Source organism: Geotrypetes seraphini, chromosome 15, assembly GCF_902459505.1.
Source record: "Geotrypetes seraphini chromosome 15, aGeoSer1.1, whole genome shotgun sequence".
NCBI lineage: Eukaryota > Metazoa > Chordata > Amphibia > Gymnophiona > Dermophiidae > Geotrypetes > Geotrypetes seraphini.
In genome coordinates, this window is record NC_047098.1 from 9,105,359 (window position 1) to 9,123,082 (window position 17,724).

Sequence of the window (17,724 nt, forward strand, 5' to 3'; positions counted from 1 at the left end):
GTAAACTGGGGGGGCTCCCCCCCAAAAAACCCCGTCGGAGCCCCTAAAAACTGTAATTTTCTCCAGCGCGCGCCTCCGTCTTGCGCTCAGTTGTCGGCACGCGCCTTTGTCTTTCGCGGGGTTGTCTATGAACCTATCTGAATGTGCTACATCTGAGAGGCCGTAGCCTCATTTTGAAGACTCTCTGAACCACGTTCCTGTCTTATGCGCTTTCTCGTGGACATGTATTGTATTTTTGGAGGTGGGGGTTTGGGTGGATATGGTACATGTTCTTGAAACAAAAGGAGAAACAGATTTTTCTTTTCATGCATCGCTCCCAGTGAATGTTTTGAAAGCTTACATTAATCGCATCGTTGGATAACTTATATCATCATCTTGCAATCTGATTGCACAAACAAAATCCATGTCGAGCTCGACGGTTAAGCTCCCCTTCTTTTGAAGAAGTCCCAGTTGAACAAAGCACATAACAGCCATTGAACTGACTTTCTCCCTTCAAATGTTTATTTAGAAAACACAGCATACACCGAGAGGAATACTGACAGAGGCGAGTTCATTTGTCTACTAGGCCAAATAATTAACGTTGAATCCTTTTATTTCATTCACATGCCAACTCATACATATTCTGTTATCCATTCATCTCCTATATTAAGAGTACACATATAGCTTGGAAGTTTTCAAAAAACTATTTTGAGCTTTACATTTAAAACTTCAAAATAATATATAGGTGTGTAAAAATAATTTTTATATATATATATATTTTTTTACATTATAGAATATATCTCCAATACATTAGATGATTTGTTTTTCTCACAGGATGTACCTAGATGACACGCAAAATATGTATTTTTCATGCGATAACCTGGCCTACCTACTTGCCCCTTTTCAGCTATCTGACTTGAAAGGGATCGATAGCGCTACAGAATTCCAAATAAGGTTTTACTTTTATCAGTGAGGACCTAATTTATAGGCTTTAATTTCAGAAAGTACCAGTAGCTCTTTGATATTAGCCTGAAATACATATCTGTTTGGTTCCAAATCTAGAAACGCTAAGGCCTGTTATCCGTTTTCTCAGAAAGGTTGAAGCCTCTGCAGCTGGTGCTGTCACTCACCCATTGTTTTTTGTTCAATTAAAAATGTTAAATATGTGTCTTCCTTCCACAAATGGTTATAAAAAGTTTCAGAGAAAGCAACACAGCCGGGATTATGAGACAGAATGAGTTTGGGAAATGTAGTGCTTCAGGCTGAATCGATGATGTGTGTCGATGCTTGAATTGCATCAAGGAAAACCACTGTTTAAGAAGACTCTAGATATCGACGTTCAAATGATGTACTCCTTATCTCTTGAATTACAAAGCATACAAAAAAAATAAAAATGTCAGTAGTTAAGCACAAGATCAACCATGTCCTTGGAGCTCATCAAACTTTCTTCTTTTGAGCGTCTGAAAAGCTTTGGATTTGTCTCCTCAATCCCTCTCTTGGAGAGGAATGGATTAGATTTGTGCAAACGTTTCTACTTCTAGATAAAGAAATCTGGAAAATAAAAAACAACGCGGAGAAAAAGAAAACCAGGGTTCTAAAGGAGGGGGGATCTACAAAATCCAGACTGTACACAAAAACTCTCTGCAGTTCAGGCTTGTTAGAAACTGGGACCATTTGCTGCTTAGAATTGCAACCCTCACGTCCTTATAAAGAGGCTAACCAATGATCCTTTGCTAAGTTTTGCTTGGTTTAGAACTTCTCTGAAACAGAAAGAAGACTGCTACGAACTATGCCCAGAACCCTGAAATCACATCTAGCACATTTCTAATATCGTTCAATGACGCTCCCCCAAGTGACAAAGCTACTTTTCCTTGTCTGAGTTTTACTGTAGTGCAGTCCCTGGTTTTCTATAAAGAATTAGGTCTGTACTAGACACATATAATTTAGTGCAATGACACGCGACATATCTTTCTTTACAGTTCAGTAGTAAACAGTTCTTTATAGATACCTAATCCCCTATTTGGTTATTTTTTAGGTATTTACATCAAAACCACGGTTGTACATATATACATGTTAACAAAATAAACAGCTTCCTAATAACTATTAAGCTTAATATCTGTATTTTACATTATTTAACTCAACTCTCTTAAGAAAAATCTTGATTTCTCATAATCCAAATTACTCCCCTATATGAAATACCTTAATTTTAGGATATCGATTCTTTTTAATGTTTTTGTGACTCCAGTGCAAGATTTTATTTGTACAAAGTGATCTTTTTCTTCTTTCGTTTGTCCGCAAACCCAGTTTTGAGGGGAGTTGGTCAATTTGAGAAGGGCTGGGTGGAAGGAAGACAGATCAATACTGGTAGAAAAGATTGTCAGGAATCCAACTCCAAAAGCTCTTGATCCTTCGTTTGTCTTAACATCAGGCGTTGCTCATTGTAAAGGCTTTTTGCATAGTTTATTTCTTGAGATATTCTGTTTGCAAGCTCTTCTGATTTCACATGAACCTGTAAAAGATCAAATGCAAGCTGTGTGATCAATGTCAATGCATTGAGGAATGAATACTTTGTATAACGAATCCAAAAATTCTTTGAGGGACTGGAGGATAAATACACAAACTTTTCACAATCGCCTCCAGTTAAATAATTATGCTGGGAGCAAAAACTATCACTGTTGCCTGACCCCAATAATAGACACTAATTTTCTATACTTAATTATGAAACCCTAATTTAGGGGAAAAGGCCTCAGAAGCTACCGGGCTAGATTTGCGCCGGAGCTATAAAGGGGAGCATAGGTTGCCCACTGTTTCCCCCCCCCACCCCATGCTTTACTGCATGCGGAGTTCTCAAGTTTCCGTAGTTTTGTACCCACGATTTGAGTGGATGTCTTTTTGTGGACCAATTTATTTGTATCAACCACGAGATTTGGAAGCCTCCTGAGGCAGGCCATCTGGGCCAAAACATGTACATGTCGAGTCATTGAGTTACTTATTAGATGAATTAAAGGATCTTTTAAAAATACATCTGAGTCCACCAGTCTGTATAGGACATTTCCACTTCTCTGCTTGTTATCTTGTGTTTGTCGATTTGACTCTCCTGTTTTATACGTCATTGTATGCTAACGGTATCTACACCTTAGAAGTTGAGATCGCTTAAAATTCCCAAAGTTATCATGTAAATCCCAAAGGGGTGACACTCATGCTAGAAAACGATGAACTGGCTAACATGACTGTCCAATTTAGATCAACTCCTGTACATAGCTTTCCTCTGAACTGGCCTTGAAATGATTAATAGTAACCTAGTAGTTCAAAATCTAAATCATCTGGAATAAAAGTAAAAGGCAGAGAGAGTACAATTTTCAGCTGATAGCCATCTGTTATTTTTTTCAAACACAGGCTGTCGCCATCTAAATTAGACCCAGATATACAATGTCAGGTCACGTCTAGGCATTGGTCACTGGCCAGGACCTAGCTGTTGGTACTTATCTGGGTCCTGAATGATATTCAGCCGGGATCCACATAAGCTTCCTATCTGAATATCAGCCAGGACCTGGATAAAGGGTAGGGGTGGAGGGGGTCTGTTATTTCAAGCCCCCGATCTCCTCGCCTGCTGTAGTCCCACTTAAATAGAGGACAGATCCTTAGTGGTAGTAATGTAAGCCTAGTACTAGGGGTCAGCACTGCCATTTTTGAACCTGGTGTGAGAGCTCCTGCCCTGCCTCTGCTCCGTCCCACTACAGCACCAGGTTATCTCCCTCTGGATAAATTCCAGGGTGATGATGGTCCAGTGTATGTGGAGGGATGGATTGGAAGATGGACTTGGTAGGAAGAGAATCAGAAATGGGAGGGAGGACTCAAAAGAGGATCGTGAGGGGGAAGAGGGCAGAGGACGTGGATGTGAATATTCAGTGGCAGCACCAAATACAGGACAGTCTTTGTGTGGTCTCACCTGGCACCTTACCTATGCAGGCACTGGCATTAAGATGGCCTTTTAGCATAAAAGCTGGCTCCTCCCCGACTCCATCCCTGGACTGCCCAGATTGTACTTGGGAAATTAGAGATGCTATTCAATGACACCATTTGACACTAAATATTGTCTTGGGGGCGGGGGGAATTAGTTTGCTCAGTGTGGTTTAAGTGGAGCACTGAACCTCCCAATTTTAATACAACCTCTGTGAACACACAAAAGTAGATTTACAAAGCACTTTCCCTTTAGTATATCTAGGTTACAATTCAAACCTTGAAATTGCTCTATACGTACAATCCCCAATACAGTAGTATAAGTTAGTTCCCTCACCATAGGCTTCTGATGAGATGCTCCTGGAACTGCAAAGCCACTACTTGTAGTCACAGCCTTCTTGGTCAGCTGGATGTATACTTTCCCATGATCCTTCAAGACTAGGCAGTGGAAGAGGTCATCGTACTTGATTTCAAGGAAAATGGCTTCTCGATCCACATAGTCACCCCACTTCAGAAAATAGACTGATTTGGAGGAGATGAGCACGCAGTAACTGTCTATGTGCTCCACAGCTATGAAGCTGGAAAGAAAGGAGGGCAAGAATCCAGAGATAATGTCCAAGAACTGAAGTACAACAGAACAAGCAATAGCTAATGTAAATTTACAGAGAAACCAAATACCTTTACCAGATAGAACAGAACACAGAATTATACCGAAGAATTTTATTTTAGAAAACCATTTTGGTTGTTCCATACATTTCAAGAAATTACCCTTTCCCAAAGTTAATATAATCTTGACTACCTCTATAACATTTTAAGATATAAAAGTGAAAGACTGCCTGAAGCTGAGAGCAAAAAAGTATAGTTAGTTATTGAACACATTAAGAGGTGAAAGGTTAAGGAGTCTGCAAAGGATATGCAGGGACAGATCAGCTAGCTTGCAGGATGATAAATACGGGAAGAAGGAAAAAAAAAAAGACTGAATCATAGGGTTTAGCAATCAGAGTCTGTACAGAGAATAAACCACTTTAAAGACAAATGGCTAATGTGGTTTCACCCTTACACCATACTCTAGTGTCGTTTATACTTCCTCTTGAAATTATACCAAACAATATTTGTATATGTTAAACTGGAGGACCTAGAGAGAGAGATATATAACAAAGAGAAAATGGTGCAAACAGCTAATACAGAACATTACAGAAAAGGACAAAAGTGGCATTCAGCCTTAAGGCACAAATAGGAGGAGGTTGTAATGATCAAAAAATCCCCTTCCTGGACAGTTCCAGCCTATGAGCAGAGAAAGAGGTTTTCCTACAGAGGATCAATCAAGTGCAAGGTTCCTGGCCCCATGAAGGCTCACTGGTTGGCCCGTTGGGAAGACATGATGATAAACTTAGTTGGATGCTGAGGGGGGAAGGAGCAAACATTTGAACAAACATGGGGATGATTGGACAACGTAGAGAGGATATAGGGGGTTGGATAAAGGACTAGGGAGCTGGAGAATAGGCAGAAAGGGGCCTGTACTTGTAGGAGGTGTGATGTTTTGCATTTATCTCTTTCTTTACCATATTGGGACATGTATAGTTAAAGGCAACTCAATTTGACCTTTGTTGGGTCAAAGGCAGGGTGCATGGGAGGGGATAAAAAAAAAAGTGAAGTTCTTATGACAGAAATATGATTTCAATATATCTGACATTAAAGCCAAATATTTTGCCATGATGATATTGAGTTGAATATTCAAGGGAAGAAATAGGATATACCTCAGGGATGCACCTTTTGGAAGACTCATGCCAGGAAGAAGGTACGGGAAAGGAAAGATGGAGAGACAAAATTTCAGTGCCACCCTCCATCCATACCTTTGCTGGTAAGGATGCCCAAACTCTGGCTGAGCCCCTTGTCTGTCCTGCCTCAGCAGTGAGGAAGCAGACGGAAGAGGGGGGGGGGGGGACTCTAGCTCTGGACGCTGGGAATTCTGTGCATATTCTAAGTGCCCAGCATCCACAGCTGGAGTTAAACCAGTGAATCTCTTCGGCTGGCAGAGCATCCCTGCCAGCCATTCATCTGGTGATGCTGCAATTTTGGAGGGGGCCTGAACCCAAAGTTAGAGGGACCCACGACCCCAAGGCCCATCCGTGGCTATGGAGGAGAAATGGCAATAGCTATGGTTAGGAGTACAACAGTTAAAAGAAGGACAAAACAAAATAAGCTGATTTTGGAAGTAATTTTATAAAATTTTCACATATAAAACACTAATTTATATTCAATAAAAGTCTCTTATGTGTAAAAAATTATGTGCAGTACAATTAGGCAAGTACTTACATACAACTTTAGATTAGGCGTGGTCAGTGGGATGGGCATGGGTGGAGTTGCGATTTATATGCATATTTTATCAAACGTGTGCATGCTTCAAGGGTCTTTTGCTAAATTTTTGAACTTAGTACGCCTTAACAGCAAAACTTAAAACATGTTAAGTGCAAAGGACGTATAGTAATGGCTGGAAGTGTGACCTACTACACAGAAAACATCATTGGCACAACTAAATTTGGTTCAAATTATTTTATTTATTTATTTACTTACATTTCTTATATGCAAAGAAAATCTGTTTTTTAAAGAAGCTATTGAGACAGACATGGGTGGAGCCAGTGCTTGCCCTGGAAAGGGAGCATGCTACTCTTGGGAATTCCGCATGGAATGTTGCTACTATTTGGGATTCTGGAATGTTGTTACTCTTGGGAATTCTGCATGGAATGTTGCTACTATTTGGGATTCTGGAATGTTGCTACTCTTGGGAATTCCACATGGAATGTTGCTACTCTTTGGGATTCTGGAATGTTGCTTACTCTTTAGATTCTGGAATGTTGCTACTCTTGGGAATTCTGCATGGAATGTTGCTACTATTTGGGATTCCGGAATCTTGCTTACTCTGAGATTCTGGAATGTTGCTACTCTTTGGGTTTCTGCCATGTACTTGTGACCTGGATTGGCCACTGTGGAAACAGGATACTGGGCTTGATGGTCTGACCCAGGATGGCTGTTCTTGTGTTCTTTAAGTTTTTTGATGTAAACTGTATCCCTTGTATGTCTAGTTTTTTCAAGCCTTGTGTTACAGTTTAGATAGTCACATGCCCTTCTTGTGATATTATTTCCATGATTAGGAATGTAATAAATAAGAAAATAATGAAACTTGGAACGTGAGCCAGTAGAACAAGCTGGGGAATTTCTAGAATTTTAACAGCCTCAGAGAGTAACTGCACCACATTTTCCAGAAGTGAAACAGTAAATATGGAAACATTTAGACAGAACAGTAGAATAAGGTATTAAAGACTCCTTTACCAAGTTGAAGAAAATATGCAAATAATTAGGAATCTGGTTTTAATTACAATGCTAGGAAAAGAATGCATGTGAAGCATGGCTCATGAATTCCTTCCACCCCTTTTGCATGCATGTGTATGTGCGACTGGAGGGGGAGGGGCAATTCCCTTTGCTGCAACTGGAACTGCATTGGGCCATTTTTGAGGGGATTATTTCTCTGGAACCCCCACAGAAATGGTCTGTGACCCATGTTCGAATTGGTGTCTTTTTTCCCTGATGCCAAATCCCTCCCCCATTCTCCAAAATCTTCATTGAGTTATCCCAGCATGGATAGACCCTTTTGACCTCTAATATTTTAATTTCTTTTCAACATTCCATTAAATTGGAAAGGAATAATAATAAAAAAAAAAGCCAAGGGCACAAACTCTGTGTTAGAGATTTCTCTTATTTAGCAATGTTGCAATTCTAGACCGTTGTGCATGAGCAACGTGACAAGTGAAGATTCATGGCAGAGTCTTGGTTAATTTCACGGATACAGTTTTAGGTAGCATGAGAACTAACACATCAAAGGATTGCACAAAGTCATACAAATATAATCTCCCTCGTGCTAAGCTTTCCCATAACATTCTTTCCATTTGATTGATATAAGAACACACTATGATTTCTGGCTTATTAGATTAGCATATTTAAGTCGTTCAAGTTAGACTAACTTCACTTCATTGACCTTCTAGTTCCTTAAGACAAAGACCTTGCTAAGGAGGAGGCCTCATTTGCAATTGACTCACCTAAGGGAAAACGCTTTCAGAATTAATTAAACTTGTTTCATAACCATGTACTACCCAGTGCCGTAGTAAGGGGAGGTGCGGACAGCCCCAGGCGCCATCTTTGCGAGGGCTCCGTCTCTCCTCCTCTTCAACCCCCCCCCCCCTCTGCACCGGCAGAAGCAACATCTTCCACCTTCTGCTCACACCGACCTTGGCACCCTTCTGAAGTCACTTCTCAGTCGCGGGACCAGGATGTGATGGCAGAAGGGAGTTGAGGCTGGCGCGAGCAGCAGGTGGAAGATATGGCTTGCGCTAGCGAACATTTCAAGAGGTAAGCGAGTGGCGGGGTGCACAACGCAGCAGGGAAGAGCAAGGGATGCGCCAACCTTCCCAGCTACCCCACTGGCACTACCTATTAAATATCGACACACTAGATGCTTTCAGCCACAGTTTGACCTATTTATGAAATCTGTTAGTCATTATGTTGTTTACTCCATTCTGGGAGATGGAAGAAGCGATGCAATGGCTGGTCAATCCCATATCCACACCAAGAGAGGATCTAATATGGTGACTCTCTCTTGTTCACAGCTGCATATCTTGTGGTCTCGTATGGAACATTGGTGTGTCCAAATAAATAATCTGGCTCCTCCAGTATGAATGCCTTTTACGCCGCGTGAACAGTCCTCTACAAATAGCACAAATAGAAACATAGGAAAAGACGGCAGAAAAAGGCCACGTGGCCCAGCCACATCATCCGCTAGCTCTTCCTCCCCCTACTGCTGGGGAAACATATCTATTTAAAACATCATAATTTTAGATTTCCTTACACATCCAGGGTGTGTGGAGGGAGGGAAATGTATTTTGAGGATTAAAATTACTTAATTATAATATTGTAATTACATAATATGTCTTATTGTATTAATAATTGGGAGGAGGGTGGGAGAAAATGATTGTTTTATGTATTACTTGTGTATTATGCAGTATTTTATGTTCAATTAATTGTAATGCACTGTCAAAGTTTGAAAATCAATAAAGATTTAAAACAAAAAACATCATAATCTAATATAATTGATATAATTAAATACTTGTGGTCTCAGCAGCCTCCTTTCCTTTGGTTTTCCATCTACATTTGAACTGGTCTCTGCTGGAACAATACCATGAACCTTCCCCAGCCACGATTCACTTAACCTGGTCATGACAGCTGCTGGACTCTCTCTAATAAGCTTGCATTCTTTCTGTTTAAATGGCTGATATGTTAATAAACTGAATGATCTTGAGACTAGTGTACAGAGTCCCTTCCCCGCTTTTTCTTTTGTTCTGTTTCATTACACGTGTATTTTTCTTTCCATTGTGTAATAAAATGTTGCACACTGTGGCATGAAAACAGACCAGTGCACCACAAGCCAGCCTGCCTACCCACCCGCCCTTATAGGATCAGTGGGAGCGTGTGGCACAGTGGTTAGAGCTCCAGCTTCAGCACGCTGCTCCTTGTGACTTTGGGCAAGTCACTTAATCCCTCTATTGCCCCAGGTACATTAGATAGAGTGTGAGCCCGCTGGGACAGACAGGGAGAAATGCTTGAGTACCTGCATGCACACCACTTAGACCATAAGTGGCATATAAATTTAAAAAAAAAAGTTTGCAAGATTCTTTAATGTGGCGAGGCACTGCTCACTGGTTAAAGAGTTATTAGGTAAATGAATAAGGTCTCTCACTATCTAATATAATAAAAGCCTAAGCCGTGCATGCGCACTCTGACCTGCGTGCTCCCGTTTTCCGTGCACTGTAGGTCCCCGCAGGTAGGAGTGCGTATGCGCGCTTCCACACATCTCTGTCTCCCAAGGCGGATGTCAGCTTCGGGCGGCGCGGAGGCTGCCTGCCGCCACGGCTGTTGGCCGCGTGGCTGTCGGCGTCTGCAGGCCGCCGCGGCTGTCAGTGGAGGGCAGACGCGAAGTAAGGGGTGCTGCTGGACAGGGGAAGAGACGGAGGGGGGGGGGAGAAAAAGGAAGGGAGGCCTACTGCTGGACGGGAGAGCAGGAAGGAGGTGCTGATGGACAGGGGAATAATAATAATAATAATTTTATTCTTAAATACCGCCAAAGCCATAGTAGTTTGAGGCGGTTCACAATAAGAAGAGCTGGACAATCAGCGAAATAGTCACAATGTAAAGTCGTCGAGTACATGTAAGCAGAATAAAGAGAATCAGAGAAAAGAGGTAGTTAGGGAAATAGTCACAATGTAAGGTCGTTGAGTACATGTAAGCAGAATAAAGTGGTAAGGCTTTAAGAGTTTTTAGGTTACAAATCAGTTAAACACGTTTCTTTTTACTAGTTTTCTAAAATTTAGATAGGATGAGGAGAGCTTAATGATGTTACCCAGCCAATCGTTCAGTTGACCTGTTTGGAAAGCAAGAGTTCAGTCCAGGTATCTTTTATAATGGCAGGCCTTTATTGTTGGATGGATAAACATATGAACTCTACGTGAAGGCCTAATAGAAAAGTAGGTTCCATGCCTGGCACAGAATCCCCTGCCTTGCTTGATGCAGTTCCAAAATGTTTAGTACACTAGATTCTGCAGGCTTGAAAGGATCTCTTTTGTAGAGACGGGGGGGGGGGGGGGGGAGGGAAAGGAAGAGAGGCCTATTGCTGGACAGGGGGACAGGAAAGAGGTGCTGCTGGACAGGGGAGAGATAAAAAAAAAGGGAGAAGGGCTGCTGCTGGATAAGGGGAGCAGTGAAGGGGTGGTGGTGGACACAGGGAAGGTAAAAGGAAGGGAGAATGGGTGGACAGCCGAGGAAAAAGAAAGACAGAAATACAGAAGGAGAGAGAGAGAGAAAGAAATAAAGACAGACACACACACATATATTCTAGCACCCATTAATGTAACGGGCTATAAGACTAGTGAAATTATAAACTGAACATGAGAGGGTGTTCAGGCCAATACCACAACTTAATTTTCTGCAATGTGTGGAATCTTTAGACTTTCCTTCCTAGGCTTAGTCATACGTATTAACATTTTTTTCATGTATGTAATGGGAGGTCGACGTTTGGTCTACATACAAGAAAGGTCAGGGTAGGGCATCTTAGATCAACATTTAAGCTTACATTTTGTGTTGCTCATAATGACATAGCTTATTTATAGATCAATTTATACATCACTCTAGTACATGAAGCAGGCAGAGCTTGTTTAATGATGAAAACGAGTTTAATAGATTCCATCTGGGCTTCAATAGGGCATTGGAATCAGATGCAGCAGGCTGTCTGGAGGGTGTAGCTTAGAGAATGACACGGTGACGGTTTACCCGCGGCCACCGCATTTAAGCCGCGGGTCACCGCCGAAAACGGGGAAGAAAACTAGCAGTCGCTGCGGTGACGGGGACAAGGCCATTCACCGACCACGGAAACGGTGAACAGGTTTGTCCCCGCGGGCCAATGTACCCCCTTCTAGGAACCGCTATTTACCTGTGTTTCACCGTGCTCCTCATTTGTCAGATCAACCCCTCCTGTAGACCCCCCCAACGGCCCTTCCGACAATCGCAGCAGAAGGGTACCCAACCCCTCCTGCCGGTCCTCCCAATGGCCTCCCCTAAGATCGCCGGCAGGAGGGTACCCAACCCCTCCTGCTGGACCCCCCCCCAACGAACCCTCCCACCCCGGAACCCCCTTAGTCTTACTTTCCAAGTTGGACCGGACAGCTCCTCGCTCGTCTGGCCAGCAGGCCTGCCTCCGTCCAAATGAGGCGGGCCCGCCCCTCCCCTCCCCTGCCTAACCCACAGGATCCTAGGGCCTGATTGGCCCAAGCACCTAAGGCCCCTCCTATAGCGGGAGTGGCTTTAGGTGCCTAGACCAATCAGGCCCTAGGATCCTGTGGGTTGGGCAGGGTAGGGGCGGGCCCGCCTCATTTGGACGGAGGCAAGCCTGCTGGCCATACGTGTGAGGAGCCGTCCGGTCCAACTTGGAAAGTAAGACTAAGGGGGTTCCGGGGTGGGAGGGTTCGTTGGGGGGGGGTCCAGCAGGAGGGGTTGGGTACCCTCCTGCCGGCGATCTTAGGGGAGGCCATTGGGAGGACCGGCAGGAGGGGTTGGGTACCCTTCTGCTGCGATTGTCGGGAGGGCCGTTGGGGGGGTCTACAGGAGGGGTTGGGTGCCCTCCTGCCGTGATCGCTGGGGGGAGGGGAGACTTGCAGCCGTAGCCGCGGTCACTATGCTAATCACGGCAGCATTTAAAGTACATGTCGTGTTTGTTTTTGCATTGCTAGCCCCAGGGGTGGTGGAAGATTAGTGATTGAAAAACTGTATAAAAAATAACTATTTTAAATTTAGTGATCAAAATGTGTCAGTTTTGAGAATTTTTATTAATTAATTTTTTCTCTGCGTGTTTTGTTTTTGTATAGTTATTAACTAATATTTAACTAAGTTTTAAAGTTTTAAAGAATGTTTCCTTTATACGTAAATAAAGAAAAGTGAATGGGATTGCAGTGGCGGTGACGGGGCGGTGACGGGGCGGTGAAGAGGATGGTGAGACGGGGACGGGGCGGTGACGGGGATGGTGAGACGGGGACGGGGCGGTGACGGGGATGGTGAGACGGGGACGGGGCGGTGACGGGGACCAATTTTTTCACCGTGTCATTCTCTAGTGTAGCTCTCCCGCTCATGCGGTTCACTAATCTTAAGGCCTAAATTTACCGTATATACTCAAATACAAACTGATCCGATTATAAACCGAGGCAACCTTCCCCCCCCTAAAAGGGGGAAAACGGTTCACTTGAATATAAACCAGGGGGGAGAAGGGGGGTCATATTCAATTGCCCTGCCTTGCACCCAGTCCTCTTTCCCTCCCTCCCTGCCCAGCTCTGCACCCAGCCTCAAATGCCCACTGCAGGTCTTGCTTAAGTCTTGGTGGTCCAGCGGTTAGCCAGGAGTGATCCTTCCCGCAGCCTGTCCAGGCCAGCTGTTATCCACCCCACCTTCCAGACCCTATTTCAGGCTTCCCGCGGGCCTGCCTTAAATCCTGGTGGTCCAGAGGTGAGCTGGGACAGGAGCAATCCTTCCCATGTCCTGTCCTGTCCAGCTGTTAACCACATTGCTTCCCTCCCACCTACTGGACCCGTTGCAGGCCTCTCATGAGCCTGCCTTAAGCCCTGGTAGTCCAGCGGTGAGCTGGAACAGGAGCGATCCTTCCTGTGTCCTGTCCCAGCCAACTGTTAACCATCCCGCTTCCCTCCCACCTGCTGGACCCCACTCCAAAATACCTTTTGAACCCTGGTGTTACAGCAGTGAAGTGGGGCAGGATAAATTTTTCTTCACTTCTGCTCCATGTGGAGCCATGATCAGAAATGGCTGCCAAGTTCCCGGGGCAGTCTTGTGAGTTCTTCTCAAGAGACTGCCCCAGAAGGGAAATGGGGTGGTTAACAGCTGGCTGGGACTGGACGTGGGAAGGACCTGTCCCAGTCACTGCTGGATCACCAGGGCTTGGTAGGCCCGCGGGAGGCTTGCAATGGGTCCAATTGGAGGCGGGAGAGCGCGCAGACTTGAAGACCTGAATATAAACGGAGACTCCCATTTCTGGGCCCAGATATCTTGGTTTATATTCGAATATAAAGAGTTTTGAGAAATGTTCACCCCAAGAGCAATGAACCAGGTCCTCAGTTCTCAACAAGTTTGCAGAACAGCATTTTTAAGAGCTGGAGTCTATATTTGCCAATACAGGCATTGCTCCAAAAATTACAACATAATAAATATTCACAACAATTTAGCCTGAAGGGTTTTATATGCTAAGCACCATGCAAATTAGTAGCGGTATACAGTACAGAACGCGGTTGCAGCTTCATTTGATTTCACTGAGTAGTATTTCAACTCCTACATTTCTCCTGCAGCAGATTCAGGAATGATGCCTGGCCACATTAAGAACAGTGTGTGGTTGTGCATGCTGTACCTTAGCGGGAACATTGGTAGGGGCAGTTGGCCCTTTTGTCAGCAGGGAGCAAAGGTAAGCAGCAAGAATCTTAAAATCTACAATTTCTGAGCTACATACAAATCCAACTTAAGAACAGCTTTAAAAACGTAACTCGTTCATAACCCGGGGACTGCCAGCTCAGCGCATCCAGCATGCTGCTAATTAATATCCATCAAAATGGTAAGAGATATTTAAAATTACAATACCAGGTAGATTTCTCAAAAACATCACAACCCCGTTTTAGAATCAGGGAAAAATGCTTGAATACCTGAATTAATGAATGTAAACCGTTCTGAGCTCCCCTGGGAGAACGGTATAGAAAATTTAATCAATATTTGTCTTTTGGTTATAACTCGTTGCTTTTTTAAAATCTGGTTGTTCGTGCTATTTTCAATGCTCCTGAAAGGGAGTTCTGAAAAGTTCATTAAAGTGTACTCAGAATCACACAATGACAGAGTAGCTGAGCAGACAGAACTTCCCACGATGGCTAGAATGGAAAAAGGAGGGTGAAGTGAATCCAAACAATACTTTCCCCTAGCACTGTTGCTTTAAATTTGTAAAGGGAATAAGGCAAAAGGATGCCACAGTCTCCTACACAATCAGACAGTGACTTTTCTAGTATGGAGTTTGGGCGATACAACATCTGATGAAAGAGACACGCTCTATTACTTGCAACAAATCCTGGCGATATATTTTTTTCATTGTAGTAAATGGATTTGAAAAGCATTCATTACAATTCTCTGTAGGCCATTTCTTAGTGCTTTGAAACTGCAGGAGTGTTTCAAACCAGAAGTTTCAGTACAACTAAAATATCCTGTTTTCCAGGACATAATATTTGCTTGTGTGGATCTGACATAAAATACCTTTGATAGAGTCCTCCTTTGCCTTCAGCACAAAGGCTGAATATCTGGCCTACACAGCAGTGGCGTTGCCAGGGGGCCTGGGTCCCCCACAAACCTGCAACCCCCCCTTAAATGGCTGACAGATATGCCGAAGCCTCGCCAAAGAAATGCAGTGTGCTCCTCTCCTCCTTATGTAATGTAGAAGCCCGCTGTATGCCTCTTGCTTCCGACACCCGGACTTCTCATGCAGTTCAGTTTGCGCAAGTGAACATGCTCGGGGAGTCCTGGAGTCATGCTGTTGATTCCTGCATTACAGAAGTGGTGCAAGAAAGCTGCATTTCTTTGCCTGGCAGGGCTTTGGCAACCCTGTCAGCAAAGGTATGTTTAGCACCAGGGCAAGGGGGACAGAGGAGGAATGCATTGCTCCCCCAAACTTGGAGGGCTAACTATGTCCCTGCTACACGGGACACCAAACAAAAGTTGTTTAGGGGGATGTGTGCACATATAGACACACAAATACATACATACAGGATTTTATTTTCCATCAAAAAGTAAGAAAAAATGAATCCTTTTTTAAAGATTCAGTTTACGGTGTCTTATAAATCAGTTTAGCAAATTCAATGGTTCTGGGTACTCACAACTCATCCCGAATGTTGTCTATCAGTCGAAATAACTGCTCCTGGCCCTCGGCTTGGATATCCGAATACCTGGGCAAGAGTCCTTGAGGACTTGCACAGCATCGTGGTCGTCTTACTCTTTGGGCTTGCATCCTAAGTGAATAATTCAAGAAATCCAGTTAGTGACTCAGCTTAGCCGTTCATCCTTCAGGATTCAAAGGGAAAAAACAGGACATACAAACAACTTTTCAAATCAGGAAACTATGCAGGAAAGATACTTTTCAAGTATTTAAAAATAAGTACTTAGTCCCTGGATTCTATAAATGGTATCTAAATTTGGGTGTCCAAAATTGAGCATGATCTTAGATCCGTGTGCAAAAAAAATGAGTTTACGAGTTGTTAACAATCAATTGCTGGGATTAATTGGCTCTAATTTGGATTTGCGCACAGATCTGGCCGCATGCAAATCTATAAAGACCTGTGTCCAAACCCTCTTGTGCATATCCCCAAATGGGTCGTGGCTAGGGGGAGGGGCATGGGTGTAAAGAATTACATGCAGTGTGACAGAATTTGGGGGCTGTGTACCAGGATTTACACCAGGTTTCAGTTGGGTACTGGAGCACCAGATGGTAATGGAACCCAAGTGGGATGGGGGTCATACTGGACTTAGTGCTTACAAACAGGGAAAGTTTGTTTGTTCAATTTTCTATACTGTTCTCCCCAGGGAGCTCAGAATGGTTTACATGAATTTATTCAGGTACTCAAGCATTTTCCTCTGTCTGTCCTGGCGGGCTCACAATCTATCTAATGTAGCTGGGGCAATGGGGGGATTAAGTGACTTGCCCAAGGTCACAAGGAGCAGCGTGAATTTGGACCCACAACCTCAGGGTGCTGAGGCTGTAGCTTTAATCACTGTGCCATGTTACAGTAAGCACTGCATGGTACAGTTTTATATTAAGACAGGTATGAGAGAGCGCAATCAAAAGTAAAGAAGATTCTAGACTTTAAAAAAACTAACTTTGATCGGATGGGGATTACGTCAAGGAATTGTTGTCTGGATGGGAACGTCTGGAAGGAGTAGAAATGCAGTTGGCCAAACGGAAAGGAGTCACTGTATGGACCACAGACCTTTTTGTGAGGCAAGTAAGAGGAAAAGAAGGCCGCTTTGGTTCTCAAAAGTAGTAACTGAATCTTATTTCAATTAAATTGCATTATGTGCCCAAATTTATTTGTGTATACAATTTTTTTTAGCAAGTTTTGTAGAATTAAGCTGAAAATGTATTAAGACTGTCCAATAAAAAGCATCCTCTTAATAAACAGAAATAAAACAAAACATTAAAAAAAATCACCTCTTTATAAGAAACTTTCTGACCTAGTTTGGACTTTCATGGACAAGCATCCCATCCCACACTTCCTAGTCATAGACATAGGGGTCTCTTTTAAGAGCTTCTGCTAATTTCCATCGCTCTCCTGTTCTCTATCTGATCACAGCAGGGCAAAGGTAGTTACAGCAACACAGGCCTGAATCCAGCCTGGGAGCCCTGATTTTAAAGCCTTCCTGTCTACGGATCCACTTTATGTGTCTATCACCTTAAAAAGATGATAAACCAAGCTTTTTTGAAAGCATAGTTTCTTCCACTGTATTCTATTTTGCCCATTAAACTTTTTACAAGTGACCCTTTTGCCCCGCAGCTGTTAACACCTATCTTTTATAAGCCTTTTCCATGCTGCTCTCATATCATCTTAGGACTGCTTATCTTCCAAGCTATTAGTTGCCCTCTCTCCTCCTAATCCTTCTGGTTTCATTCATAAGTAATCTGAACTTTATTGCTACTCAAGCATCTACTTCTTTCACAATTCTCTGATCTATCTTTTCCCATAGAAACTCCAGCTGTCCTTCATTTTATCTTTTATTTTTCTTCCTTTTTACTTGACAATGGTCATGCTTGGAACTTAGTCTTAATCTTATTTGCAGTCTCTAGAGGGTGTTTTGCTAACTTCCGCTCCATTATCCACAAGCATGTTCATTCTCAACAAAAGCTTAACTTTGCATTAAGACACGTGAGAAATAAATACAAGAGAATCTGAAAGCGCATTCAAGGCCTGCATTAGTAAGATTTTTCCTCAAACAGAATGGGAATAAAGCCTTGAGGAATCAGGACCATTATTTCCTGAGACAGATGCTTGTCCAGGACTAGTGGAGACTTCCAGAACTCTTCTAAAAACTAGGCAAAATTTCTCTTGAACAAACACAGTTAAAGCCAATCATGTTCTCAATAACCAGGTAATCTGTTTCAGA

The 17,724-nt window shown here is 43.2% G+C and overlaps 1 protein-coding gene across 15 annotated transcripts in view; it reads right to left on the bottom strand.

Moving 5' to 3' along the window:
• Nucleotides 1–479: 479 nt before the first annotated feature.
• Nucleotides 480–17,724, bottom strand: part of VPS13D (vacuolar protein sorting 13 homolog D) — a 301,308-nt gene continuing 284,063 nt past the window's right edge. For 14 of the 15 annotated variants that reach the window (XM_033922651.1, XM_033922648.1, XM_033922653.1 and 11 more), the window contains 3 exons: nt 15,447–15,578; nt 4,277–4,517; nt 2,351–2,488 (listed from right to left, as the gene is read on the bottom strand). In XM_033922651.1, the coding sequence (XP_033778542.1) occupies nt 2,357–2,488; nt 4,277–4,517; nt 15,447–15,578 (505 nt within the window). In that variant the 3' untranslated portion in view covers nt 2,351–2,356. Of the gene's footprint in view, nt 2,489–4,276; nt 4,518–15,446; nt 15,579–17,724 lie in introns of all 15 variants that reach the window. The other variant, XM_033922659.1, reaches the window with a different exon arrangement.